The sequence below is a fragment of the Gracilinanus agilis genome, chromosome 2 (assembly GCF_016433145.1).
Source record: "Gracilinanus agilis isolate LMUSP501 chromosome 2, AgileGrace, whole genome shotgun sequence".
NCBI lineage: Eukaryota > Metazoa > Chordata > Mammalia > Didelphimorphia > Didelphidae > Gracilinanus > Gracilinanus agilis.
The window spans coordinates 169,196,627-169,221,289 of NC_058131.1; the positions used below are offsets into that span (position 1 = coordinate 169,196,627).

At 34.2% G+C, this 24,663-nt stretch overlaps 1 protein-coding gene across 1 annotated transcript in view; it reads right to left on the reverse strand.

Moving 5' to 3' along the window:
* The window catches only part of LOC123234855 (disintegrin and metalloproteinase domain-containing protein 2-like), a 123,324-nt gene that overhangs the window by 82,388 nt on the left and 16,273 nt on the right, over nt 1-24,663 (reverse strand). The window contains exons 4-9 of the mRNA XM_044660850.1: nt 20,756-20,834; nt 17,295-17,371; nt 16,144-16,321; nt 11,555-11,623; nt 10,732-10,803; nt 8,659-8,825 (exon numbers count right to left, since the gene is read on the reverse strand). Coding sequence (XP_044516785.1) covers nt 8,659-8,825; nt 10,732-10,803; nt 11,555-11,623; nt 16,144-16,321; nt 17,295-17,371; nt 20,756-20,834 — 642 coding nt within the window. The remainder of the gene's footprint in view (nt 1-8,658; nt 8,826-10,731; nt 10,804-11,554; nt 11,624-16,143; nt 16,322-17,294; nt 17,372-20,755; nt 20,835-24,663) is intronic.

Here is a 24,663-nt window from a genome sequence, read left to right on the forward strand (position 1 = left end):
TCCCGGTGGGTGTTTGTAACACTGCTCTGTATTCAGTCTTCTCCTACCTATTTGATATAGTGCCTTCTCAGTTCCTTTGTCTGATTATCATAAACATACTACTGCTATGAATGGGTATAGCTTGAGGCTCTCTTTCTCTCTTTCCTGGTGCCTTAATCATCTCCCATGAGGTTTGGTTATTGCCTCTACACAGAAAACTCTAAACTCTACATATCTAGTCCTAATCTCTCAACTGAGCTCTGTTATTGGCAGTTGGGAAACTGGGGCCACACAAGGGAATACACACTGTGGGGCACACACAGGCCCCACTAGGTAAAGGATGTAATAAATAATCTAAATGAAACTCATAGGGGATTTGGGAAATAGGTAGAGAATGAGAGAGGAACAGTTCAGCTGGGGGATCAGACAATTTAACTGAAATCCAAACTAGCCAAGGAAACAATAAGCTCTGTGGGTTTGATGGTTTGGAGGAGAGAACACAAGGAAGTATACAAAAGGTCAGTTTAATATTTAAACAGGATAGGTAATAAAGGGAAAGGGGCAAGCTAACACTTTAAGAATACTGGTAAAGACAAGGGCTTGAGGGTGGAAATTACTACTCTACTTCTAAGACCTATATCAGACAGTCTGGGCAAGGGAAAAGGGTATCTCACTAGATGCTTTGGGCTGCTTCACAGATGTATCAGCTTGACTCAGAAACACAGGTAACTCAGTAAGATAATCCACTGGATAAAGTCAGGGAGATGAATATATCTGTATGTCCACCATACAAGATATTACTTCAGTTCTCAACCCGAGCTTCTTGACTTGCTAGATGGTCTTGTAGATAGAGATAACCTGCTTTCACAGGCTCTTCGGTCAGACAGTTACCTCTTCAAAGCCAACTGCCATTACATAGAGTCACTGAGAAAAGTCACTCCTCTGACCAGAGTATTAGAATTCTCAGGTCTTGGCTGTCAGTTCTGTCTGCTTTTGCTACTTAACCTACAATTCTACATTTCCCTATAACAGCTCCAGGCCCACAGTACCAGTATGTACTAGACATCTCTTCTTGAAAGTCACATAGGAATCTCAAGCTCAATATGTCCTAAATAGATTTCACTATATTTCTCCTTAATCTCATGCCTCTTCCTAAGGGCTTTTTTTTTCTGTCAGGAGTACCACAATCCTTTCAGTCACAACCTCAGAATCATCTTTAACAATTCTCCCTCCCTCACTCTGTCATATCCAATCCAATGACAGATCTTATTTACATTTCTCTGGTCTTCCTTCTTTTCACTAATATGGACATTACCATAATCTACACAACTATCAACTCATATTGGAACTACCAATATCTAAAGTATTGTTATAGACTCCCAATTGGTTTTCCTGCCTTTAGTCTCTCCAACTCCCAAATCCCCCTCCATCTAGCTGCCAAAATGATATTAAACATCAGTCTTACTTCCTTTATTCTGGAATTTATAGATCTGGGTCTAAGACTGCACTTACAATGTGGCTCTAACTTATTTTTATACTCCAATCTCACATCACTTTATGCATTCTACTCTTCAGGCAAACTAGCATATTTCCTGTTCCCCATATGTATCACCCTTTATCTCTCATCTCTGAATTTCCATTTATTCTTTTTTTCCTTGCTTAGAATACTCTTCCTCTTTAGCTCTGACTCACTTGCCCTCAATATTCAAGCATCATCTCCTATATCTTTCCTGACACTGTCCCTCCAATTGTTAAGTGTTCTTTCTCCCTAAAATTACTTTACTTCTAAATTGTATATACTTTCTATTTCTTTATCTTTCAAAAACGTGTCTTTCATAGTAGAATGTAAACTTCTTGGAAGGCAGGAGCTATTTTCAATTTTTGTCTTTTTGACCTCAGTGTCTATCACAGTGCATTGAACATAGCATAAACTTAATGCTTGTTTAATTGAATTTTCACATTTTTGAGTCACAGGAACAAGTAGAAAAATTCAAGTTACTGTGGAAGTAAGCATGATATTTTGCAAATAATAGGAGCAAGATTCAGGGCTAGGGCATTCTGGAATTTGTTAGACTGGAAAACTGAATTGAGAATGAATTTCAGTACTCGAAAATCATTTGCTTTCTTCCTTTAATCCACCCACATTCACAACTTCTTTTGTTGTTCTTTTACTGGTTGAATACATTTTTTTATCTATTTAATGTCTCTTTGCTATTTCTACTCACCATGATCTATATCCCCTCTCCATCTACATATCCACTATGTCTCATTACCTTCTTTCTCTTTATGTTCCAACTTCTTCCCCTGAAAAATATGTTCTCTCTTTTATATTCTTGTTTTCATATGCTCAAGACATAAAATTTTCTAATTAGCCCCAACAACTATTAAAGCAACAAGTAGGTGGTTCAGTGGAGAGAAGTGTGGACTGGAAGTCAAGAAGACCCGAGTTTGAATCCTGCCTCATCTACTTATTAGTTGTAAGATCCTGAACATATTATTTAATCTGTTTATCTCAGTTTCTTCATCAGTAAAATAGAGATAACAACAAAGCCTGTTTCCCAGAGTTGTTGTATCTAATGAGATAATATATGTGAAGTGTTTTGTAAACCTTAAAGTATTATATAAATGCTAGCTACTACTGACTACATTCCATATACTTGTTTATAACTCCTTATTTATGAAATAGGATTATAAGTTTCAATTGCTCACATAAATAGAAAAAATGGGCACACAGAATGTTCATTAGGAATATTTTACCAACATTAAAATCTGACTTTAGGAAGTTTGATTTGTTAATGTGTCCACCCTAACTTACATTGTTATAAAACTTTATGACATTAAGATAAATTTTGTTTCAATTTTGAAAATGCATTTCATTTATTTGCAAAGATAAAAATATCACTTTTACTTTTAATATATTATGCCAGTGATGGGTCAACTTTTTAAAGAGGGAGCCAAAGGAAAGGAAATTCTCATCTGTCAGTCTGTTTCTAAGGCAACTCTTTTGAAGTTTCATTGTATTGTATCCTACTCATTGTATTCCTCAGATTAGGAATAATGTCCTGCCACCAGATAGAACATTTCAGGGGGCCACATCTGGCCTGTGGGCAGCAGTTTGCCCATCACTGTATTATGCTATTATTAAAGCAGCTATTAACACATGACATAAGAGGCACTTCCTTTTTTAAAAAAAAGGCTGTATCTCTGGAAAGAATGTATTAACTACCTACTTCACAGAGCTATTCTAATAACAAATAAAGGGAATAATAGCTAACCATTTAAAGAAATGTAATGCAAATTTTTGGAATTCATATTAGCAACAGAATCAGAAAAGGAATAAAATGAAGGAAAATATGAAGTAAGAACATTTAAAATAAGCAATTTCCCTGTAGATATTCTAAAATTTTACTTCTTTTTCAAATTCTGATTTATACATACTAAAAAAATTACAAATGCACTTCAAAACTTTTAGCAATAAAGAAATGAAGATAGAAATTCAGCCCTGTGGCTGAGGAGTCTTTTAATCTTATGAAGAATTACTCAGCATTCTATGCTGACTACTGAAAGTTGCAATATTGATCTCATTTGGTTGCTCTTTGCATCTCATTTAACAGAGGGAGACCAGGGACCATTTTCCACCAACATGTTCATGCTGGCAGGATATGAGATTCTTGTTCACCTCGACAGCTACTTTGAAGAAGGTTAAATAGGTGAGCAGGGGTATACAACCCTAAAATATGCTTCTTACTTCTTAAAATTAACACTGATTTTTTTCTATTTTGTTCTACTGAAATTACTCAAAATGAAAAAGAGAATTTACAAAAAAGCATTCTTGTTGCTAAGCCCCTAACAGAGGGCAATGCTGTCAAGTGTTTTAAGCTAAAAAAGCTTTGCCAGTGTTGGGGGAGCCTACATGGAACAGAACATACTTTAAGAACTATATTGATTAATATAAGAGAAGGTCTTCATCAGACACCTGTCTATTAGGTAATGATATACCTATATACATGAATGTATATATGCATGTAGACAAGTATGCATACATAGGAACATACATAATTTATGCATACATACAAATAGATTGATTGCCTTCCATATCTTAGCCAAAACCAATTACTAAGACATGAAGGATATCAATATTGGTGGAAAGGACTGTCCAATGAAGTCACAGATCATTAAACTGAACATTTAATGAGTAATCTATTTAGGCCCTCCTCTCATATATAGTAGCTTATATTCCTGGGAAAATCACTGAAAAGATTGAAATGGATACATGACCTAAACGTACAACGAGATATCCTAAGAAAATTAGAAGAATGGGGGACATACTACCTATCAAATTTAAGGATAGTAGAAGAATTTATGAGTAAACAAGAGATGTAGAGCACTGTGAGTTATAAAATGGATAATTTTGAGTTTCTGTACAAATAAAACTAATGTAGCCAAGATTAGAAGGAAAGCAGGAAATGGGGGGGGTATAGATAATTTCTCAGATAGAGATGTCATATCTAAAATTTATAGAGAACCTTGTCAAATTTATAAGGATAAAAGCCATCCCCCAATTGATAAATGGGCAAAAGAAATGAATAGACAATTTGGGGATGAAGAAATCAAAGTCATATGTAGATATATGAAAATGTTCTAAATCATTACTGATTAAAGAAATTAACACCAAAACAATTCTGAGATATCTCACAACTATCAAATTAACTAAAACGCAAAAGGGCAAAATGATAAATGTTGGAGGAAAGGTGAAAAATGAGGTCACTGAATAATTGTTGGTGGAACTACAATATGATTCAACTATTTTGGAGAGCAATCTGGAATTATACCCAGAGAGTTATAAAACTCTGTATGTCCTTAGACCCAGCAATGATATCTATCATTTGGGGAATGGCTAGACAAATTGTGGTATGTGATTGTGATGGGATACTACTACACTGTAAGAAACAATGACATTAATTTTTTTAAACATGTAAATATCTACATGAAATAATAAAGACTGAAATGAATAGAACCAAGAGAATATTATATGCAGCTATAGAATTAATATCTGAAAAATAACTTGTTAATTTCCTCCTCCAGAGAATGAACTGTAAAACAGAAACATGAAAAAGACAATATATAGATCCCACCTTCTGTAGTCCAACAAGGAAAAGGAGGGGCTGAGATCCCTGGGAACAAATTCTATTAAATAAAGTATTTTTTTTTAATAGCCAGAAATTTCTTAGATCTGTTTTGCTTTTTGTAGAATTGGAAACTTATTGTCTTTAGACAGAGGACAAAAAGAAGTCACTAAAGATCACAATGATTTAAAACTTAATCTTATTTAAGATAAGAAATATCATGAAAAGAGATTTAATTGCTGATCAGTGTCCTAATCGCTAACTTTTGTAAAAATTACCACAAACATTATACTATCCATCATATATTTGTATATTATGAAACTTTCTCTAGCACATAATTTAAACCCAACAATCTATCACATAAAATATTTCATATGAAAGTGCCAATGCACTATAAAGAATAATCTTCTACATAACTTCTCTCTGCTTTTTTTTTCATTTTTCTACTTAGAATATTTTTCCATGGTTACATGATTCATGATCCCCCTCCTCCTGCTCTTTCTTCCCCCTCCCAAAGCTGACAAGTAGTTCCATTGGGTTATACATGTATCATTGTTCAAAACCTATTTCCATGTTATTCATATTTGCAGTAGAGTGATCCTTTAACATCAAAACCCTAATCATATCCCTATCAAACTATATGTCTTTCTAATGCATTTTTTTCCACAGTTCTTTCTCTAGATATAGATAGAATTCTTTTTCATAAGTTCCTCGGAATTGTCCTAGATCATTGCATTGCTTCTAGTAGAGAAGTCCATTATGTTCGATTTGGCCACAGTATATCAGTCTCTGTGTATAATGTTCTGGTTCTACTCCTTTCGCTCTGCATGAATTCCTGGAGGTCATCCCAGTTCACATGGAGTTCTTCCAGTTCTTTATTCCTTTCAGCACAATAACATTCCATCACCAACATATACCACAATTTATTGAGCCATTCTCCAATCAATAAACACCCTCTCGTTTTCCAATTTTTTGCTACCACAAAGAGCAAGGCTATGAATATTTTGGTATAAATCTTTTTTTTTATTATTTGGGGTACAAACCCAACAGTGGTATGGCTGGATCAAAGGCTAGGCATTCATTTAAAGGCCTTTGTGCATAGTTCCAAATTGCTCTCCAGAATGGTTGAATGAATTCATAACTCCACCAGGAGTGTATTAGTGCTCCAATTTTGCCACATCCCCTCCAACATTTATCACTTTTCTTTGTTACCATATTGGCCAGTCTGCTAGGTGTAAGGTGGTAGCTCAGAGTTATTTTAATTTGTATTTCTCTAATTAGGAGGGATATGGAACACTTTCTCATATATTTATTGATAGTTTTGATTTCATAATACGAAAACTGTCTATTCATGTCCCTTGACCATTTGTCAATTAAGGAATGGCTTGAATTTTTTGTAATTTTGACATAATTCCTTATATATTTGGGAAATTAAACCTTTGTCAGAGAGTTCTGTTATAAAAATGTTTTCCCAGTTTGTTGCTTTCCTTCCAATTTTGGTTGCACTGGTTTTGTTTGTACAAAACCTTTTTAATTTGATATACTCAAAGTCATTCATTTTACATTTTGCAATGTTCTCTAACTCTTGTTTGGTCTTAAATTCCTTCCTTTCCCATACACCTAACATATACTATTCTATGTCCCCCTAATTTATTTATGATTTTACTCTTTATATTTAAGTTATTTATTCATTTTGAATTTATCTTGGTATAAGGGTGTGAGATGTTGATCTAAACCTAATTTTTCTCATACTGTTTTCCAATTTTCCCAGCAGTTTTTGTCAAATAGTGAGTTCTTGTCCCAAAAGTCTTTCTGCTTTTACTGTCACAAATCAGAATGTGAAGAAACAGGTTTGTCAAGGTCCTGGAATTTAGAAGAGTTTCTTCAGGTAGATTTTTATAAGAATCTTTGCAAAGACTTGGTGAGAGTTTTAGGATGGCCATTCCGTGGCTTTACAAGAAATTAAGTATCTCAAAAAAAAAAGGTATCTCAATTTGAGATGTAACTCCAGACTGATTTTCCTCCTCACAAAGACAAGTATTGGAAGTGATTACAGGACTTTGAGGGGATCATACAGTGTTGTTGGCCTGAAGCAATCTCATCACACAGAATCTGCTTGGCTCATGCCCCTCTCCTGCCTCAGAATAGTTCAACTATATATAATAAAAATCAATCAGTTCATGTTTACATAACACACTTCCTTGATCTTTCTCTCCCAACATCTTCTCTGCCTTCTTTCTTCCCCCCACTTGGTCCAGAAATACGAAATCAAAGATCTGAATATCCCCACCTTGAGGCATTGGCCTAGTTCTGTCCTAGGGGCAAAGTGAGCATGGGACAAAGCCCAGAGAAAAGCTGGATCAGAAAAACAGCAGAAAGTTGGCTAATGTTGGCTCATTTGCATGTTGCTATTTTAAGGCAAAATTTTTGTAATTAAAGAATTATATGAATTCTTGAGATTTAAAGTGTTATGGGTTAAGGTCTACCTTATTATTTTTTCAGAAATTAATTATTAAATAATCTGTCCTAAATGCACCACTTTTTTTGTTTCTTCCATAGAAATGCTATATTTTTCTTATAGGAGAATGGGGGTTTCTACTCCCACCCTGACTAATATAAATACCAAAAAACTCAGATCAATCAAAGTTATAAATAGGGTGCAAATAAGTTTTTCCTTTAATCAATTTGAAAAGAGTGAAATCCTTTGATCAGTGGATAAAAACAGATGATATCACTCAGTAAAGATCTTGTGATTAGCTGGGAAAAAAAGGAACATCTTTGGGTCTATGCATGTCACAGCCAGCTATTTCAGTCGTCCATCAAATAAGTTATTTATCAGGTTCCTATACTAATACCAAGCACTGAGAAGAAAAAAATAAACAGAAGGGAGGCAACAGAGAGTCATTTTAGCATCCAATAACCCAGTAGCCAAATAGTTAAGCTTCAGGTTCCTTAGGCCTCCAGACTGCTTTAAGGAGCCAACTCTTGCCCTAGTATGAGTCCAAGACCAGCACATCCCTTCAACTGCTGTGCTGACCATGACATCATAGAGATTGGAGGCAGGCTATCCATCTAGAAGTTTGTAGACACATCAAGAACAAGCAGCTGCAAGGAGAGATCCTTGGGGCTTCTACTTTAACCAAGGGTTCTGAATTATCCTTTCCCATAATGTATTATACATATGTCCTCATCACCACAATACTCTTTTCCCCTGAATTCTATGCCTAATTCTGGGAGCCTGCATCCCTGAGCTGGGAAAAGAGTTTTTAGTTTTGATTTTGCCAATTACACACACACACACACACACACACACACACACACACACACACACGTATGTATGTGTGTATAAAACATATTGGTAAACAGCACTTCCTAAAATCTAATTAAGATGGAGGAAGCACACCAAGATGGGAGCTCATGAACGATGACACTGGAAACACACTAGCCCCTATGAATGAACCCAGAGGAAAAATTTAGTCAGAAAACCTCTGGAAAACACTTCTAGCAGTGCAAGCGGGAACTGTGGAAAGTTGGTCAGGGATGTCACACTTACACGAGTAAATATGCCACATCATGCCTTCTTAGAACAAGATAAGATTCTTTCCAAATTAAAAATCTCTTCAGTATTTCATCAGGTTCTCCAACAGTGTCAATTTTATTGTCATCTACCCAGAATTCCAAGGAGGACAGTACAACGGTCAAGTTAAGTGAGCTAAACATCTAAAAATGGAACAGAAATGGAATATATATTCAAATACCCACTAATCTAAGTTAATTTAGGAAATAAGCTCTAGTTCAACTGACTGATTACATCCCTGAGGCATTTATGCAATACATAAATGAACATTAAATACAGAACTTTATAAAGTACCATGGTTTTATATTTTGGGTCTTTTTACTTTTAAAAATTGAGACCCGAAAGAGCTTTTGTCTATATGTGTTATATCTATATGTCAATATCCACCATCTTGGGAATTGGGACTAATTAATTTCTAAACTATTAATTTATTTAAAAATAACAAATCCACTATGTTAGCATAAGTAATCAATCAAGTAACAAACATTTGTTAATGCCTCCTGTGTTCTAGGCATTCATTGGGATAATTGCTGGGGATACAAAATGGAGGCAAAAGATACTCTCTTGCCCTCCAGAAACTTACAATCTAAAGGGAGAAGATAACATGTAGAGAAATATATACTCAGCAGGTTATATTGTATACAGCATAAATAGGAAATATTTTACAGGGGAAAGGCATTGGAATTAAGAGGGGTCGAAGAAGGCTTTCGGTAGAAGGTGAGATTTTAGTTGATACTTAAAGGAAACCAGAGAGGTCAGTAGTCAGAGCTGATAGGGATAGCATTTACAAGGTTTAGGAAACAGCCAGAAAAAAATGCTAGAACAGGAGAGATACACTGTCTTGTTTGTGTACTACCCAGAAAGCCAGAGTCACTGGATCAAAGAGTACCTAACAAGGAGCAATATTGTAAGAAGACTAAAAAGAGCGGGATGGGGGAGGCTAGATTATAAAGGCCTTTGAATGCCAAATAAAACACTTTGTATTTTATTTTGGTGACAATCGAAAGTTATTGGGAGTTTACTGAGTAGAGGGTTGAAATGACTGCACCTTAGCTTTTGGAAAATCACTTTGGTAAACAGAGAATGGGTTGAAGTGAGGAGAAACTTGAAGCAGGCTATTTTAATAGTTCAGGCATGAGGTGATGAGTGTCTACACCAGGGTGGTAGTAGTGTCAGAGGAAAGAAGGAAGCATATCGAGAGATGCTGCAAAGGGTGAAATTGTTACACTTTGGCAAAAGTTCAGATATGGAGACTGATAATGAGGAATCCAAGATGATTGCTGGGCTGGGAGTCTAAGAGACTGGGAGGATGGTATTGTACTTCACAGTAATGGGAAAGAGTAGCATTATTTTTCAAAATTTTGCAAATCTCTTTAATGCCTTTCTTAATAAGAGATAGCTATATTCTCATATGTGCTTCTGCATTCAATCTGTTTTATTGTTGTTTTGGTTGAAGTTTATGGAAAAAACTGGCCTCACAGAGATATGTAGTTAAAGAAGGGAAGAATATTTTAATAGGCAAAAAGTCTTAGTATTATTATAAAAATAGTTTTACAACATTATAGTCCCATGAAAGAGTTTCGGGAATCCCAAAGATTTGTGGACTTTGCTTTGAGAACTACTCATCTAAAGTAACATAAACAAATTTTCTGTTTAATAATTGCGTACACTCTATTTGGAGTCATAAGACCTAGGTTTTAACCCTGCCTTGACACTTTCTGAGCTGGTTAATGATGAGGAAGGTACTGAATCTCTCAGAGATCAGTTTCTCCATCTATAAAATGAAGATAATACAATAGTTAGCCCTCATGGTTGTTGTAAAGAAGGCACTTTGAAATCTTAAAGTTTTATGTGAACATGAATTATCAATATTCTATTATTATTCATCACTATATTCTTTTTAAAGCACCAGGATGTGTTTTAGTATGATGTTTCAGACATAAGAACTGAAGCACCCTTTATCAATGGAGGCTTGAACCTTCTCTGCAACTTATATTAGCTGCCTGGAGCAACTCCACATCAAGGAAACATGAAAAGACAAAAACTTACTGTGCTGATGAGTCCAACAACCATGACAATTTTCTGAGTAACAATGTTTGCATCAGATCCCAAAAACTCATACTGAAAAATATGATGATTTATAAGTCTGAGTAAAACAATGTTATCCTGTCTTTAGATAAAACATTTACCCTGATGAACTAGGCTAATTATCAAGTAAACACTATCGGTTGGTAAATCTTAATTTTGCACAATGAAAACATTACTCAAGGAACTATATCTTAGAGAATATCAAATCTTTGTAGCTAAGGAGAACTTAGTCAAACTTCTTAACCACTCTATCTAGGAAGTAAAACTGCAAGAGAATTAAACCTTTCCTTCTCTGCCACTCAATGGAAAGGCTAAGTGACTAGTCCTAAGAATAAAAATGTTAAAGTTTTCTGGAATTCTTCCTTACTTTCTGTCACTAAAATCCCCAAGTAATTCTAAAATAAAATTAATTTTAAATGTTCCTCACTAAACTAATAATATAAAGCAAAAAAATTAGTTTCCAAAATTTTATAATATATTACCAAAAAATTATCAACATTATGAAATTTGAACAAAAAATTAGGGAAAATACGGTACTGTATCTTGATTTTCTAAATTATTGAATATATTAGAATGATATGCATTTATTATACAGTACCTAGCCCACAGTCATTACTCAAATATTTGCTGTAGATATAAATATGAATCAATATCAGTATCAAATAACAGACAAGGGGCTCCAAACAGTCCCTTCAACTTCATTTTATTATTTTTAAATAGAAAAGAAATGAGGTAATGCAAAGGTTAGAAGATAAAGACAAAGAAATGAGAACAATGGACTTACCAGATTTTTTTCCACTACTACATGCATTTCTAGATATCCAGAAAAAGATGAAAAAAAATCTAATTGGTACTAAAATTTTAAAAAGAAACACAAAGGAACATGTTAACATTTAATATTTTTGTATGTTTTATCTAATTTTTAAAATTTTTAGGATATTGTTAATGAACCAAAAGAAGAACATTTGGAAACTAAAAGATATTTAGATATTTGATAATCACAACCCCACCACATGAATGTTAATACAAATCCCAGTTATTACATGACTACAATTCTACAAGTATTTCCTGTTTTGAATTAATTTTTCTCATTGAATAAAATTCTATTTTCTCTTTATCATATCCTAACCTCCGTTAAAGAAAAACAAAACCTTTGTAAAAATATAAATAGTTAAGCAAACCAAATCCTCTCATTGCCCATTTCCTAAAAATCTATCTCCATTTGTTACCCAAATCCATTAACTCTCTTTCAAGAGGTAGGGAACATTGTTTCTTCATGGATCCTCTACAATTGTGGTTGGTCATTGCATCAGTCAGAGCTATATTGATTGAACAGCAAGCTTTACAATCTTGCTGTTCAATCAATAAATATTTATTAAGTGCCTACTATGTGCCAGGCACTATGCTAAGCACTGGGGATACAAAAAGTCACAAAAGTACAACCTACTCTTAGGAAGACTACAAGCTAATGGGGAGGATAACATGCATACAAATATACAAGCGATCTAAACAATAAATAAATATGAAATAATTAAGAAGGCACTAAAATCAAAAAGGTTTGGGGGCAGCTGGGTAGCTCAGTGGAGTGAGAGCCAGGCCTAGAGACAGGAGGTCCTAGGTTCAAATCTGGCCTCAGACACTTCCCAGCTGTGTGACCCTGGGCAAGTCACTTGACCCCCATTGCCCACCCTTACCAATCTTCCACCTATGAGACAATACACCGAAGTACAAGGGTAAAAAAAAAAAAAAAGGTTTGGGAAAGGCTTCCTGGAAAGGATGAGATTTCAATTGTGATTCAAAGAAAACCAGGGAGAAAAGTGGATGGAGTTGAGGAAAAGTATTCTTGTATGGGGGAGAGCCAGAGAAAATGTCTAGAACTCAGAGATGAAATGTCTTGTTTGTGGAACAACCACTAGGTCAGCGTCATTTTCTCAAGGTGTAAGTTTTAAGAAAACTGGAAAGGTAGGAGGGGGTTAGATTATGAAGAGCTTTGAATACCAAACAGACCATTTGATTTGATTTGATCCTGGAGATAACAAGAATCCACTGAAATTTACTGAGAAGATGGGGTGATATGATTATAACTACACTTTAGAAAAATCCCTTTGATGGTTGAATGGAGGGTGGATTGGAATGGTGAGAGCCTTGAGGGAGGTAGAGCCACCAGCAGATTATCACAATAGTTGAGGTGTGAGGTAATGAGGACCTACAAAAAAAAATGGTAGCAGTGGCAGGGTAGAAAAAGGAACATATTAAAGAGATGTTGCCAAGGTGAACTAGATAGGCCTTGGCAGTAGATTGGATATGGGAGGTAAGAGATAGTGAGAAGTCCATGATGATTCCTAGGTTGCAAGTTTAAGGAACTGGGAAGATAATGTTGCCTTCTACAATAGTGGTGGGGATAGGGGAGTAGGTGTGACATTTAGAGGAAAACATAATGTGTTCTCTTTTGGACATATTTAATTTAAGATGTCTTCTAGACATCCAGTTTGTGCTGTCTGAAAGGCAGTTGGAGATGCAGGATTAGAGGTCAGCATAGAGTTTAGAGAAGGATAGGTAGATTTGAGTATCATCAGCAGAGAGATGATAATGAAATCTATGGGAGCTAATGAAATCAAGTGAAGTAGTATAGAGGGAGAAGAGAATCCAGGACAGAACCCTATAGGACATGATCTGGATAAGGTTCCAACATAGGAGTCTGAGAAGAAGTCTTATAGGTAGGAGAACTAGAAGAGAATGTTGTCCCAAAAAAACTAGAGAAGAAAATATCAAGAATACTTGAATGAAATTAAGAGAAGCTTTGCTCTAATAAGGAAACAACTTTTTGACTTGTTACAAGCAAGAATTCCTCGAAAGGACTGATTCAGGAACTAATGTTTGGCACAAAACAATGAAATGACTCACACTAATGAGTGAGAATGAGTGTAATATGGTTTAGCATTAAGACACTTTATGTTGCTTAGGAAAATGATTTAGCACAATTTTTTTACATATTTTTTTCTGTCTTAATTCTTTTGATTGCCAATCATGCCAGTACAGGAGGACCTCATTTTACATGAATTCAACATATATGCACAGTTTTGTGCCTTTTAGGCATAGTTCTGGATCATTCTCCAGAATGACTGGGCCAGTTCATAACTCCACTAATATTTCATTAATATACATATTTTCCCTCATCTCCTGCAATATTTATTAGGTCTAATACATGTGAGGTCCTTCCTCTGAGTTGTTTTAATTTGCCTTTCTCTAATCAGTAGTGATTTAGAGCATTTGCAAAGTTTTAAAATACCTCTGGACTATAGATAAAGGGGGATAGGAGAAAAGGTAATTCATTTTTTAACTAAGAAAGTTTTAGCTTGGATTGCCTCAGGTTGAAACACTCCAGGGTGGTTCTAGGATTTATAGTTCACTTAGAAGGGTATAAGGAATATATAAGGATATAGTTAAGTTTGTTTCCTTTGAAGCAACCCAGAGAGGTAATTAAGACCTCCCCATGGATTATTATTTTAATCCTATAAGGCATATAACCATTCAAACTCTCCTGTCTGTCATTAGAGGTTATCCACAATTTAGTACTTAAATTGGCCACGGATAAAAATTTATAATAAATTTCTCTTACCTTTAGGATAATAATTTAAACTTTTATAGAGAATAAAAGGTCAGAGAAACTTAGGGTTTAGAGCTAAAAGGGATATGAAAAAATCAACCTAGAATAGTAGAAAAAGGACTATAGTCAAGAAACAAACTAATTCTAAATTCAAATAATGACATTTGCTTAGTTTGTATTGACCACAAGCAAATCTCTCATATACCACTGTATATAAAATGGTGATCATAATATCTCTAATTTTTACCACACAAAGTTATCATGAAGGGGAAAAGCTTTATAAACCTTAAAGTATTTTGGAAATATGAGTTTCTATCATCTAATCCATCATTTTTTTATATATAAATTAGCTGAAATCTTGAAAGATTCAAGTGACTTCTCCAATGTTACATAAGGTGGTAAGTAGCAGAACCAACATTTGAATCCACGTCTTCTAACAATCAATTGTATGCCACACTAACTGGTATAATAAATATTTACTGAAATATCCTGGATTTTAGAGAATTCAAGGCCACTTGAGAGTTGGAATAAAGACTATTTGTTTGACTCCATCTAAATTCACATATAACCTGAAATCAGCAAAACAAAACAAAACAAAATTCATCTATGTAAATGGAAATAGCAACAAATACCACAATAAAACCACCAAACAAAACTGAGTACTATGTATTTATAATCATCAAACTTGCCCCTGAAAAAGAAATGAAAAAATTCAGAAATTGGGGCCCTATATGTATAGAATATTAAAAATACTGGCAGACTCCATTGATTTATTTGGTCATTTTACTGATTTTTTCCTTCTTTCTTATTAATCCTTTGTTTTAAGAGATGATTCACTGGATAGGAGAGGCAGGAAGGATGAATTCAGAAGTGAAAGTAATGTGAAAACAAAATATATCCATTTTTTTCAGAGAGGCATAAGAAAAAAGGATAAGTTTAAACAAATTATATATTCTTATTTTTTAAAAAGAAAGAGGATAGTTTAGACTTTTTTGTACAAGGTATTATATATTTATTCATTCCAATGCCTAACTTTATAAATAAACGATTAACTTATCCAAAGAAATAGTAAATAACAAGTAGAGCAGAATTAAGAATTGAGCATTCCAGAATTTCTATTGAAGGAGCTGACTATCATTGATTCTCTAAAAGATGTATGAATATGCAACAGATTTCTTTGTAATATCATTGAATAAGCAAGATTAGTTATGTCATGAGATCAAGGATCTGATACCACTGTATTAAGGTCATCTTGTAAATACCTTTTGAATACTATGGATGTTCAGAAAAATTCTGAGCATGTGAAAGAAGAGAAGGAAATATGATGCTAACTTTTGTGATTTGAGGACACGACTACATCTCTCCTGGCCTCAGTTTATCAATAAACTGAGGTTTGCCTATCTCTTATGTTCCCTTCCAGATTTAAATTATCTGATTCTGTCTTTTTTATTCTCTTTATCTCCCATCTAAAAATCCCTTATCAAAATAAGGTCCTTCAATCTTCATGTGAAGAGGAGCTACTTGATATTTTCCAGGAAGCTATATCGAGAGGAAAGTGAGGGGAAAGGATGTGGACAATAAAAAAAAACCACTAGGGAGGTTTGACAGCAGGGAAGTGGCAGAGATCTACTGGATAACACTTTGAAATATCTTGGCAAAACTACTGGTTCTTTACCTAGGAGTATGATATGCAATCAATAGGTAATAAATAATATTGGTTATATTATACAGGTAACACATAATTGCACTAAGTTGTCATCACTCACTTCAAACTGTGGTAATTCATAAGCTGATCTTCTTGAAATTACATTTGTGTCTTTTTCAGTATATAGAAAAACGACATTTGGGTTATTGTTCTTTACTCGATAAATCACATGCTCAAAGCTTAATGAAGATGCTAGAGGTTCAATTCCATATGTGAAATTTTCAAACTGTAACCAACCTCTATAAATTCAAACATGATATTTGAAAATAATTAAAATTAAATCTTCAGCACAAGGAAAATACTAAAGAATTCTAACAATAACATACAAAGCACACTAGGATACCTCAGAGTGAGAAAAATGGGGGTTACGGTGGTGATGCATTTCCCAAACAGAAGTGGTTGAGAATCACATCATTCAAAACTTATTGCCCAATTGTTTGGGAGAAATTGTGATGATCTTTTACTGACAACAAGCTTTTTGATATTTTCAATATCAATATTTTTAGAATTTTGTTATATGGCAGAATGAAAACTAATGCCTCCAAAAAAGTTGAATATGAAGAAAAGCATGGAGAAGTATATAGTGGATGTGAGAAGGCTATAATACATAATTGATTAAGAATTCTGAAAAAAATAGGAGCAGAAGACATCATCAAGGAATTGTCTATAACACAAAGTAAAGATGAGCTGGTCATCTGGAAAGAGCAAGGAATGGTCAAAGAACTGCAAGAAAGTTCCACTCACAATGTCAGGGAAAAATAAGGAAAACATGTAGCATGTGGAGTATAATCCACTTAAGGAACATTTCAGAGGACATGAACAGGAGTTAAATGGGATATTTGAATGTTTGGGATATGCACTGTTGAAGGAAACTTCTGAATCAATGAGTACAAAGATCCACTAAGTATAAGGAAAATCTTGATCTCTGTGAGTGACAAATCAATCTGAAGTCGTTTTGTAAACTAGGGCAAAAACAGTCACCTCAATGTGGGTGAGGGGAAAAAAAACATGTTTTTATGTTGTTTAGTGTCTTATTATATTAACAATGCCCACTTGTTAATATTTCCAGGACTATTCAATTCCCCTTCTACATGTTAAGATAACTATTCCCCAACATGTACTCTCCCAATCTGCATTTTTGAGTATGCTAAAAGAACAGAGAATTTCCCCTAATTAAACATTCTATAATCGATAAAAGGATATACCCATGACCTGATTCCAGAACAGGTGCTGAGTGTCACAAGTGAGTTTGGGAAATCTGCCACATGCCCTTGGTAGAAGCATACATTCTGAAAATTAAACACAAATAGAATAATTTATTGTACATAAAAGGTGATCAAAGATGATGCCCCCATATTAAAATCACCTCATGATTTTTCAAGTAATATTCAAAATATACTAATCAGTTATCAATTATTAATATGCTTTCCTAGGCTTCATTATTAGGGTTCCCTATATTCATTAGAAGAAAAGAATATGAATGGAATATTACATCAGTCTCTCATATAAACATATAATATGCATAATTATCACTTAAGTTTCTTATATTTCCAAAATCAGGAAAGCATTTGATTGGCATAGATTTAATTTGGCAGCATTTTCTCCATGGACTAATGAATATATGTAGACTCTAATTTCTAATTTTCTCTGCTATTCTATGTATCTTCAGACTTTTGATGAGAACATCTTATCATATCTTTATTTTAGAAAGGAGACACAAGCCAAGTAGAAAAATATCTCTGTGTTTCTACACAGCCCTACCTTTAAAGTAATTACATTTGTGCTTTTGCCATATCCTCAAGAAAAGCAGCTAATCTATAACATTTTGAGTAAAATTTTAGTACAAATTTGTCAAATACTTTTATTGACAATTATTCCTAAGGCTAATACTTCATTCTTCACTTCAGAACGTGTTAGGTCTTCACTCCATAAAAGACACTGTGACAGGGACTGTGGATTTCAAAGAGTTTATATTGTACTGGGACATACAAATGAAGATAGAATAAAATATGAGGAGAAGGAGGACTAAAAATGAAGGCAATCAGAAAAGACTCCCTATATGATGTAACGTATGATATAAACCTTGAAGAAAACCAGGTATTCAAGAGGCAGAGAGGTATGAAAGGAGGCCATTCTAATCATACAGCAAGAAGGTCAATTTACCCAAAGTACGAGGGCATGGAGAAGATTAGTGAATGAGACTGGAAAGACTTTAAAGGCAGAGAAGACTGTATTTAATCCTAAGGGTACTCTAGGGAGCTACTAGAATTTATTAATGTTGAGCAGCAGAGTGAGATGGTTAGACAGGGGCTTTAGGAAAATCCCTTTTACGGTTGTGTGGAGAAAAGATTAGAGAAGGGTGACTTGAGACACAGAGATCAATAGACAGCTGTTATAACAGTCCAGATGAGAGGCAATAAGGATCTGGATATAAAGCTCTCAAGATCTATTTATCATCTCTGATAATCTTATAGGGATAGCTTAGTTGATAAGGAAATAACGGACACTGAACATCTTTTAGCTCATGCTTCCAGCTCTGTCTCTAGGAGCATGGAGTTTATTTTATATATATACATATATATATATATATATATATATATATTTCAAGACTCATTTCTCTCTAAAGAACCCTCCCCCCGAAACTTCGCAGATGCGCATAATTTATAAATTATGTCATATCAAAACACAAAAGGTCTCATTGGCTTCAGACCAAGGCCAAGGCTGAATTTTGACTGGGTTCTTATCAGAAAGCCAAGTCAGGGAATATTTTTCTCAGGGTTGAATTGCCCCTGCTAAGGTTTTGGCATTGGCTATACCAGGCAGCTGCATTCCTGGCCAAAGGGGGAGAGTGTTAAACTTTTAAATGCTAGCCCACTAGGAACCTAAAGCTCTTCAATAAGGCCACAATACTTTTCAAAAAGAAATCACAAGGATCACAAAAGTGGTCAAAAGAGGAGTTTCAGATTTTTATCTATTCTCTTATTGGCTTCTCCCATAAAGCTGCATCTCTCAAAGTGATTGAATGCTTGCTGAATTGCATTGATATGTGTACTCTCTCCACTGAGACAAATTATAGATCTTATATGCCTTTTTATTTAAACCCTTACTTTCTGTCTTTGTATTTATGCCAAGACAGAAGAGTGGTAAGGACTAGGCAATGGGGGTTAAGTGACTTGTCCAGGATCACACAGCTAAGAAGTGTCTGAGGCCAGATTTTAACCCAGAACTGCCCATCTGCAGGCCTGGCTCTCAATCCTCTAAGCCACCTAACTGCCCTCCAAAATCAGAAGTCTCTTTTTAAAAAAAAAAAAAAAACTTACTTTCTGTCTTAGAATCAATATCAAGTATCACTTCCAAGGAATAAAAGCTGTAAGAGCTAGGTAACTGGGGTTAAGTGACTTGCCCAAGATCAAGAAGTGTCTAAGTCAGTGATGGCAAAACTACTGCCCGCTGGCCAGATGCGGCCCCCTGAAATGTTCTGTCCACTGGGCCACACGACATTATTCCTAATCTGACGAATAAAATGAGTAGGATACAATACAATTAAATTTAGAGATGCCTTAGAAACCAACTGACAGATGAGCATTTCCTTTCCTTTGGCCCCCTGTTTAAAAAGTTTGCCCATCATTGGCAGGCCATATTCAAACCCAGGATTTCCTATATCCACATCTGGCTCTCTATCCACTGAGCCACCTAGCTGTCCCTTACATTCCTTTAAAAATGGTCTTCTTGAGTTACTGAGAACAAAAATATTTTGTTTTGATTTTAATTTTCATAGCTAATGTACCTGATGATGACCCTCTGAACCTGGTCTTTGGGTGACCCAATTAAATTAAAGCCTTTATAATTTGTTAAAGACTTATCTTTCCTCCCTCTCATTGAATTTCTACCCACTCTTCAAAGCCTAAGTCAAATGCCACCTTTTCCATAATGACTTCTTCGGTTGGATATCACATGGTACCTTCTTTTATCATAAGATAACTGAATAAAAACTGAAATGAACCCGAGTTGATTGAATCCAGCTCCACCATTTTGTCCATGAGGACATGGAGGTCCAGAGTCAAACAAATACTAAGTGTCCAAGGCAGTATTCAAATGTAGGCTTTTCTGACTCCAAGACCAGGACTCTGTACTATGCCACAATGCCTCTCAAATACACCTTTTAAACCTCTCTAATAAAATTATCATGTTACATTCTAGGAAGGGAAAGTAACTTAGCTAAATGTTTTATCTTCTCTAGGATTGAGACCTTGGGGTTCTATACACAGTAAATGTACTTAATTTGTAGACTTTAATAATGTTCCCCTAATTGCCCCAGATCTCTCATGAATTCCTTTAGAGTGTCCCTCAAATTCCAGGTTTCTGGCTATACATTTGTTCTCTCACAGATATTCATCATTTGACCTAAATCAAGGTGCTTCTTTCAAGCTCTAATCAGCACCCTTCTCTGACGATCTCCAAGACATAAACAGCTATCCATGACACCGAATGCCTTTAGAACTTATTAAAGTCTACACATTAAGTCTAAAAGAACATGAACTGCAAAATAAATAAAAATAAAATTATCCTTCAAAGTGTTTTGTTCAAGATTAGAGATACATGAAAAGAGACTCTAAATCATCTGATAAAATCGTAAGAGAATTACAAATTTAATGACAGTGTCAAAGCCATACCTTAAAAAAAGGATCAAGGGAGGTCAAAATCCCCTCTTCATTATAAATATAAATTCTAAAATCATGAGGTAAAAAAATTCTGTAAAATAAAGAAATTAAATATTTTGTTAAATATATCTATTTGTAGAAAGAATTTAAGAAAGTTACATGTTTATGTATATTTATCAGAAAGTGGGATTTGAATTTAGTTTTCACTTTTGGAAAACTATAATAGATCTGGTAACCAAAAAATAGGAAATACCACCAAATCAAATAACATATCTCTTTATTAGTAGTTATAAGAATAATCTGAAAAATGAGCTGGAGAAGGAAATGACAAACCATTTCAGTAGCTTTACTAAGAAAATTCCAAAAGGGGTCACAAAGAGACAGAAAGGACTAAAATAACTGAACACAAGAATAATGAGCTAAGGCTTCTCAGAGAGAGGATGCATTTTGATCCAGATAGACAGTGACAGTTGAAATTTCCACAACCACCTAAACTGCTACCAGAATTCATGGTATATGAATGCTATATGGCATATGATGCTATTATCTACATAGTAGCAAGGGAATATAGAATCATTATTTTAAACATAAGATACATTTAAATGCTCCAAAGAAGAAAGTTTGAGGATTGTATAGAAGGGAGAGAATTGAGTTTCATCTTTGAAGCTGCAACAGATGACCAAAAAGTTGTTTTAGAAAAAAAAAATAATCCTATACTTTAAATACATTTATTCCATTTATGTATGATGGGAAATTCATTGTGATGGCAAGATTCACACTAAATAGGAAGGCATGGCTGAATTGAGTGTTTGTATCACTGGAGGTGGTACCCACTCCAGTGAGATCACAGTTCCATTCAGGTATATAATTAATGTCCCCCAAAACAAATAAAGACATGATGAAGGAAAAAGTCATATTGTATAATATCATTAAAAGATGATGGTGTTAGGAAACCATTAAAATTAATATTTTAAAATAGATGAAAGGCAAAAATTGAAAGTTAAAATAATAAACACTTGCATTTGAATAGCACTTTATCTTTTTCAGACTTAATTACAATAATTATATTTGATACCTTTAACATTCCTGTGAAGTAGATTGGACACTTATTATTCCCATCTTAGAGACAAGGAAGTTAAGGCAGTGAAAGCGACTTGTTCTTAAAACAACTTAGATGCCCTCACAGCTATTTCAGTGTTTTCCCCACTATAGTCATATTTTATCTTTGCAGTAAGTCAGAATTGGAAGGGACTTCGGAGGTCATCTAGTCCCACCAACACATGAACAACCTTTTCCAACTCCACCCTACAAGTGGTGACCTAAATTTTGCTGGAATATTTCCAGTGACAACTAAGAAAAATGCTATAAATAAGCAATAAGTAAGTCTTTATTAAGTACTGACTACCTGCCAGGCTAAGTGTTACTCTGCTAAGCACTGTAGATACAAGCACAAGCAGATACAAAAGGAAACCTGAAAAGCAGTAGGTTAATGGAGGTATCTGTGCAGGGATATGTTGGCCAAGTCTGGAGAATAAGGGCTGACTGATCTGGGAACCTTTCCCAAAAGAGAGATTCCGAAAAGAACTCGCCAAATGGAGAAAAGGACCACAAACAGAGTCAGTAGCCAACTAAGGCAGCCCATTCCACTTTTTTAGTTTCAAGAAGTAGAGACTAGGTGACTACTTGTTAGAGATGTTGTAAAAGGATTCCTATATTAGACAGTAATTATACTGGATGACATTTTAATAAATCCCTTCCAATTCCAGTATTCTATTATGTTTTAGTGGGTTTCAAAATTCCAATTTCTTTATCAATAAAAAATGAGGAAGTTGTCTTAGAGTGACAGGACTGGAGAATATGCTACACTCAGTTGACAAAAGTGAGACTGTTTAAGCCAGGAAAAGAGAAGATTTAGTAGAGACATGATAGATGCCTTCCTAAATTTGAAAGGTGGTCAAGTGGGAAAGGGGAAGTTTGTTCTTATTAACTCTAAAGGAAAAAGACAGGGATGAGGGATAGAAGTTTCAGAAAGCTAGACTTAGTCTTGATGTAAAAAAATGCTCCTAAAAATTAGAGCTATCCAAAAAAGTAAAATGAACTGATTCAAGTGCTAGGCTCCACTCACTGACAGAAACTAGAAAAGCATTGTTACAGATGCTTAAGAAAGAATTATTGATCATATCTTGATTTAACTCTATGGTCTCTGAGATTCTTTCAAGTGCTTAAATTCAGTGACTTGAAGATTCTGTAATAGGTATTCAGAGGAAAACTGAGTAGCAGCATTTTATAACATTAAATAATGACCTAGAAATATAGAGTTAAATGAATTAGAAAGAGACTATTAAAAGGAGTAAGGATAAAATTATTACAACTAATGCAGTTCATTCATCAATATTTAACATATTCACAAAATGTTACTTAAACTTATAAACTCATATAGACAGTAGTCCTATGTTTAAACTTCTGTTATCATAAAACAACAGAGACAATGCTGCAGTTGTGTTACCCAGAACCCACACCAGATTCATTGAAAATTAAAATGGAAAAAAAATGAGGCAAAAAATACTAAAGTCAAAAGTCTATAAAAATAGAAGAAAATTCCAGATATCTCACATGTAAAACAATTGAACAGGAAATGAGATCAAAGAGAGATAATTTAAGAATTATTAGATCCCAACACAGTCTAGTCACATTCATGCTCTCTATGTAGACTTTTTTGAAACCCTTACCTTCTGTCTTAGAATCAATACTGTTTATTGGTTCCAAGGTAGAAGGTCTAATGGGGACTAAGTGACTTGTCCAGGGTCATATAGTTAGGAAGTATGTCAGGTTAGATTTCAACCCAGGAATTTCCATCTCTCAATCCACTGAGCCCCCCAGATGCCCCCTAGGTAGACTCTGAAAAAAATTAAATTGCACTTGTTGTTTTTATATAATTTATTAGAAACCAAATGATTACATATAATCCTTTAGATTACTAATTATGGTTTTAGAAATAGATTGTCCCAGGTAGGAATTAATGATATATAAACATAGAGGTAGAAAAGGAGTTAGTTTAAGAGCTTCAGCTATCAACTTTGGAATATTAAGTGCACAGCTTGATTGAATCCTGATTCCTGATGAAGATAGAAACAATCATTGAGTTAGCATAGAAACTGAGAATTTATTACAAGACCAAGATGGCATTTGCTTTTGTGAAAAATTTCATTATAGTTTTCTCAGAGTTATATGACATTCGTGGTTTATCTTTAAATCTCTTTTTAGCATAAGCATAGTGAGTTATCTCTGATTATATCAGTCCATTATTTATAGTATCAATTAGAGATGACTGAAAAATGTATCCTGGTCAAATTCATTCCCATTATTTATTTTTATATATTATTATATTAATTACTTTATTATTAACAATAATATATTATTATAATTAGAACATTTAAATGAGGCTCTAATTTTTATAAATCATTCTGATAACTAAATAAGAAGTCTTAATTAGTGCTAAATCACCAGAAGGACAAGGACAAATGGGAGTTCCTTGTCATATAATTTTATTGGAACTTATTAACTCAGCAAACATTTCTTAAATTTTAGTAACATATTCTAAACATTTGATTTTGTTAATCACTTATGTTAATTAACTGTCAAAAGCCTGTAAAACAAATTGTGAAAATCAATACAAGTCTTTGTTGTAGACTGCGTATGATGAGACCTCCAACTCTATTAACCCACAAATAAAGTTGAACCTAACTCACGATCATAACCCAGATATATTTCATTTCTTCTGATGCCTTTTAAACTGCCCTTATAATGATAATGTTCTTAGAAGGTACATGTATCATATAACCATGGAAAAATTTTCCTAATTAATCAATAAAATTAAATTTTAAAAAAGGTGTATGTATCATCCTCCTATATATGGATAT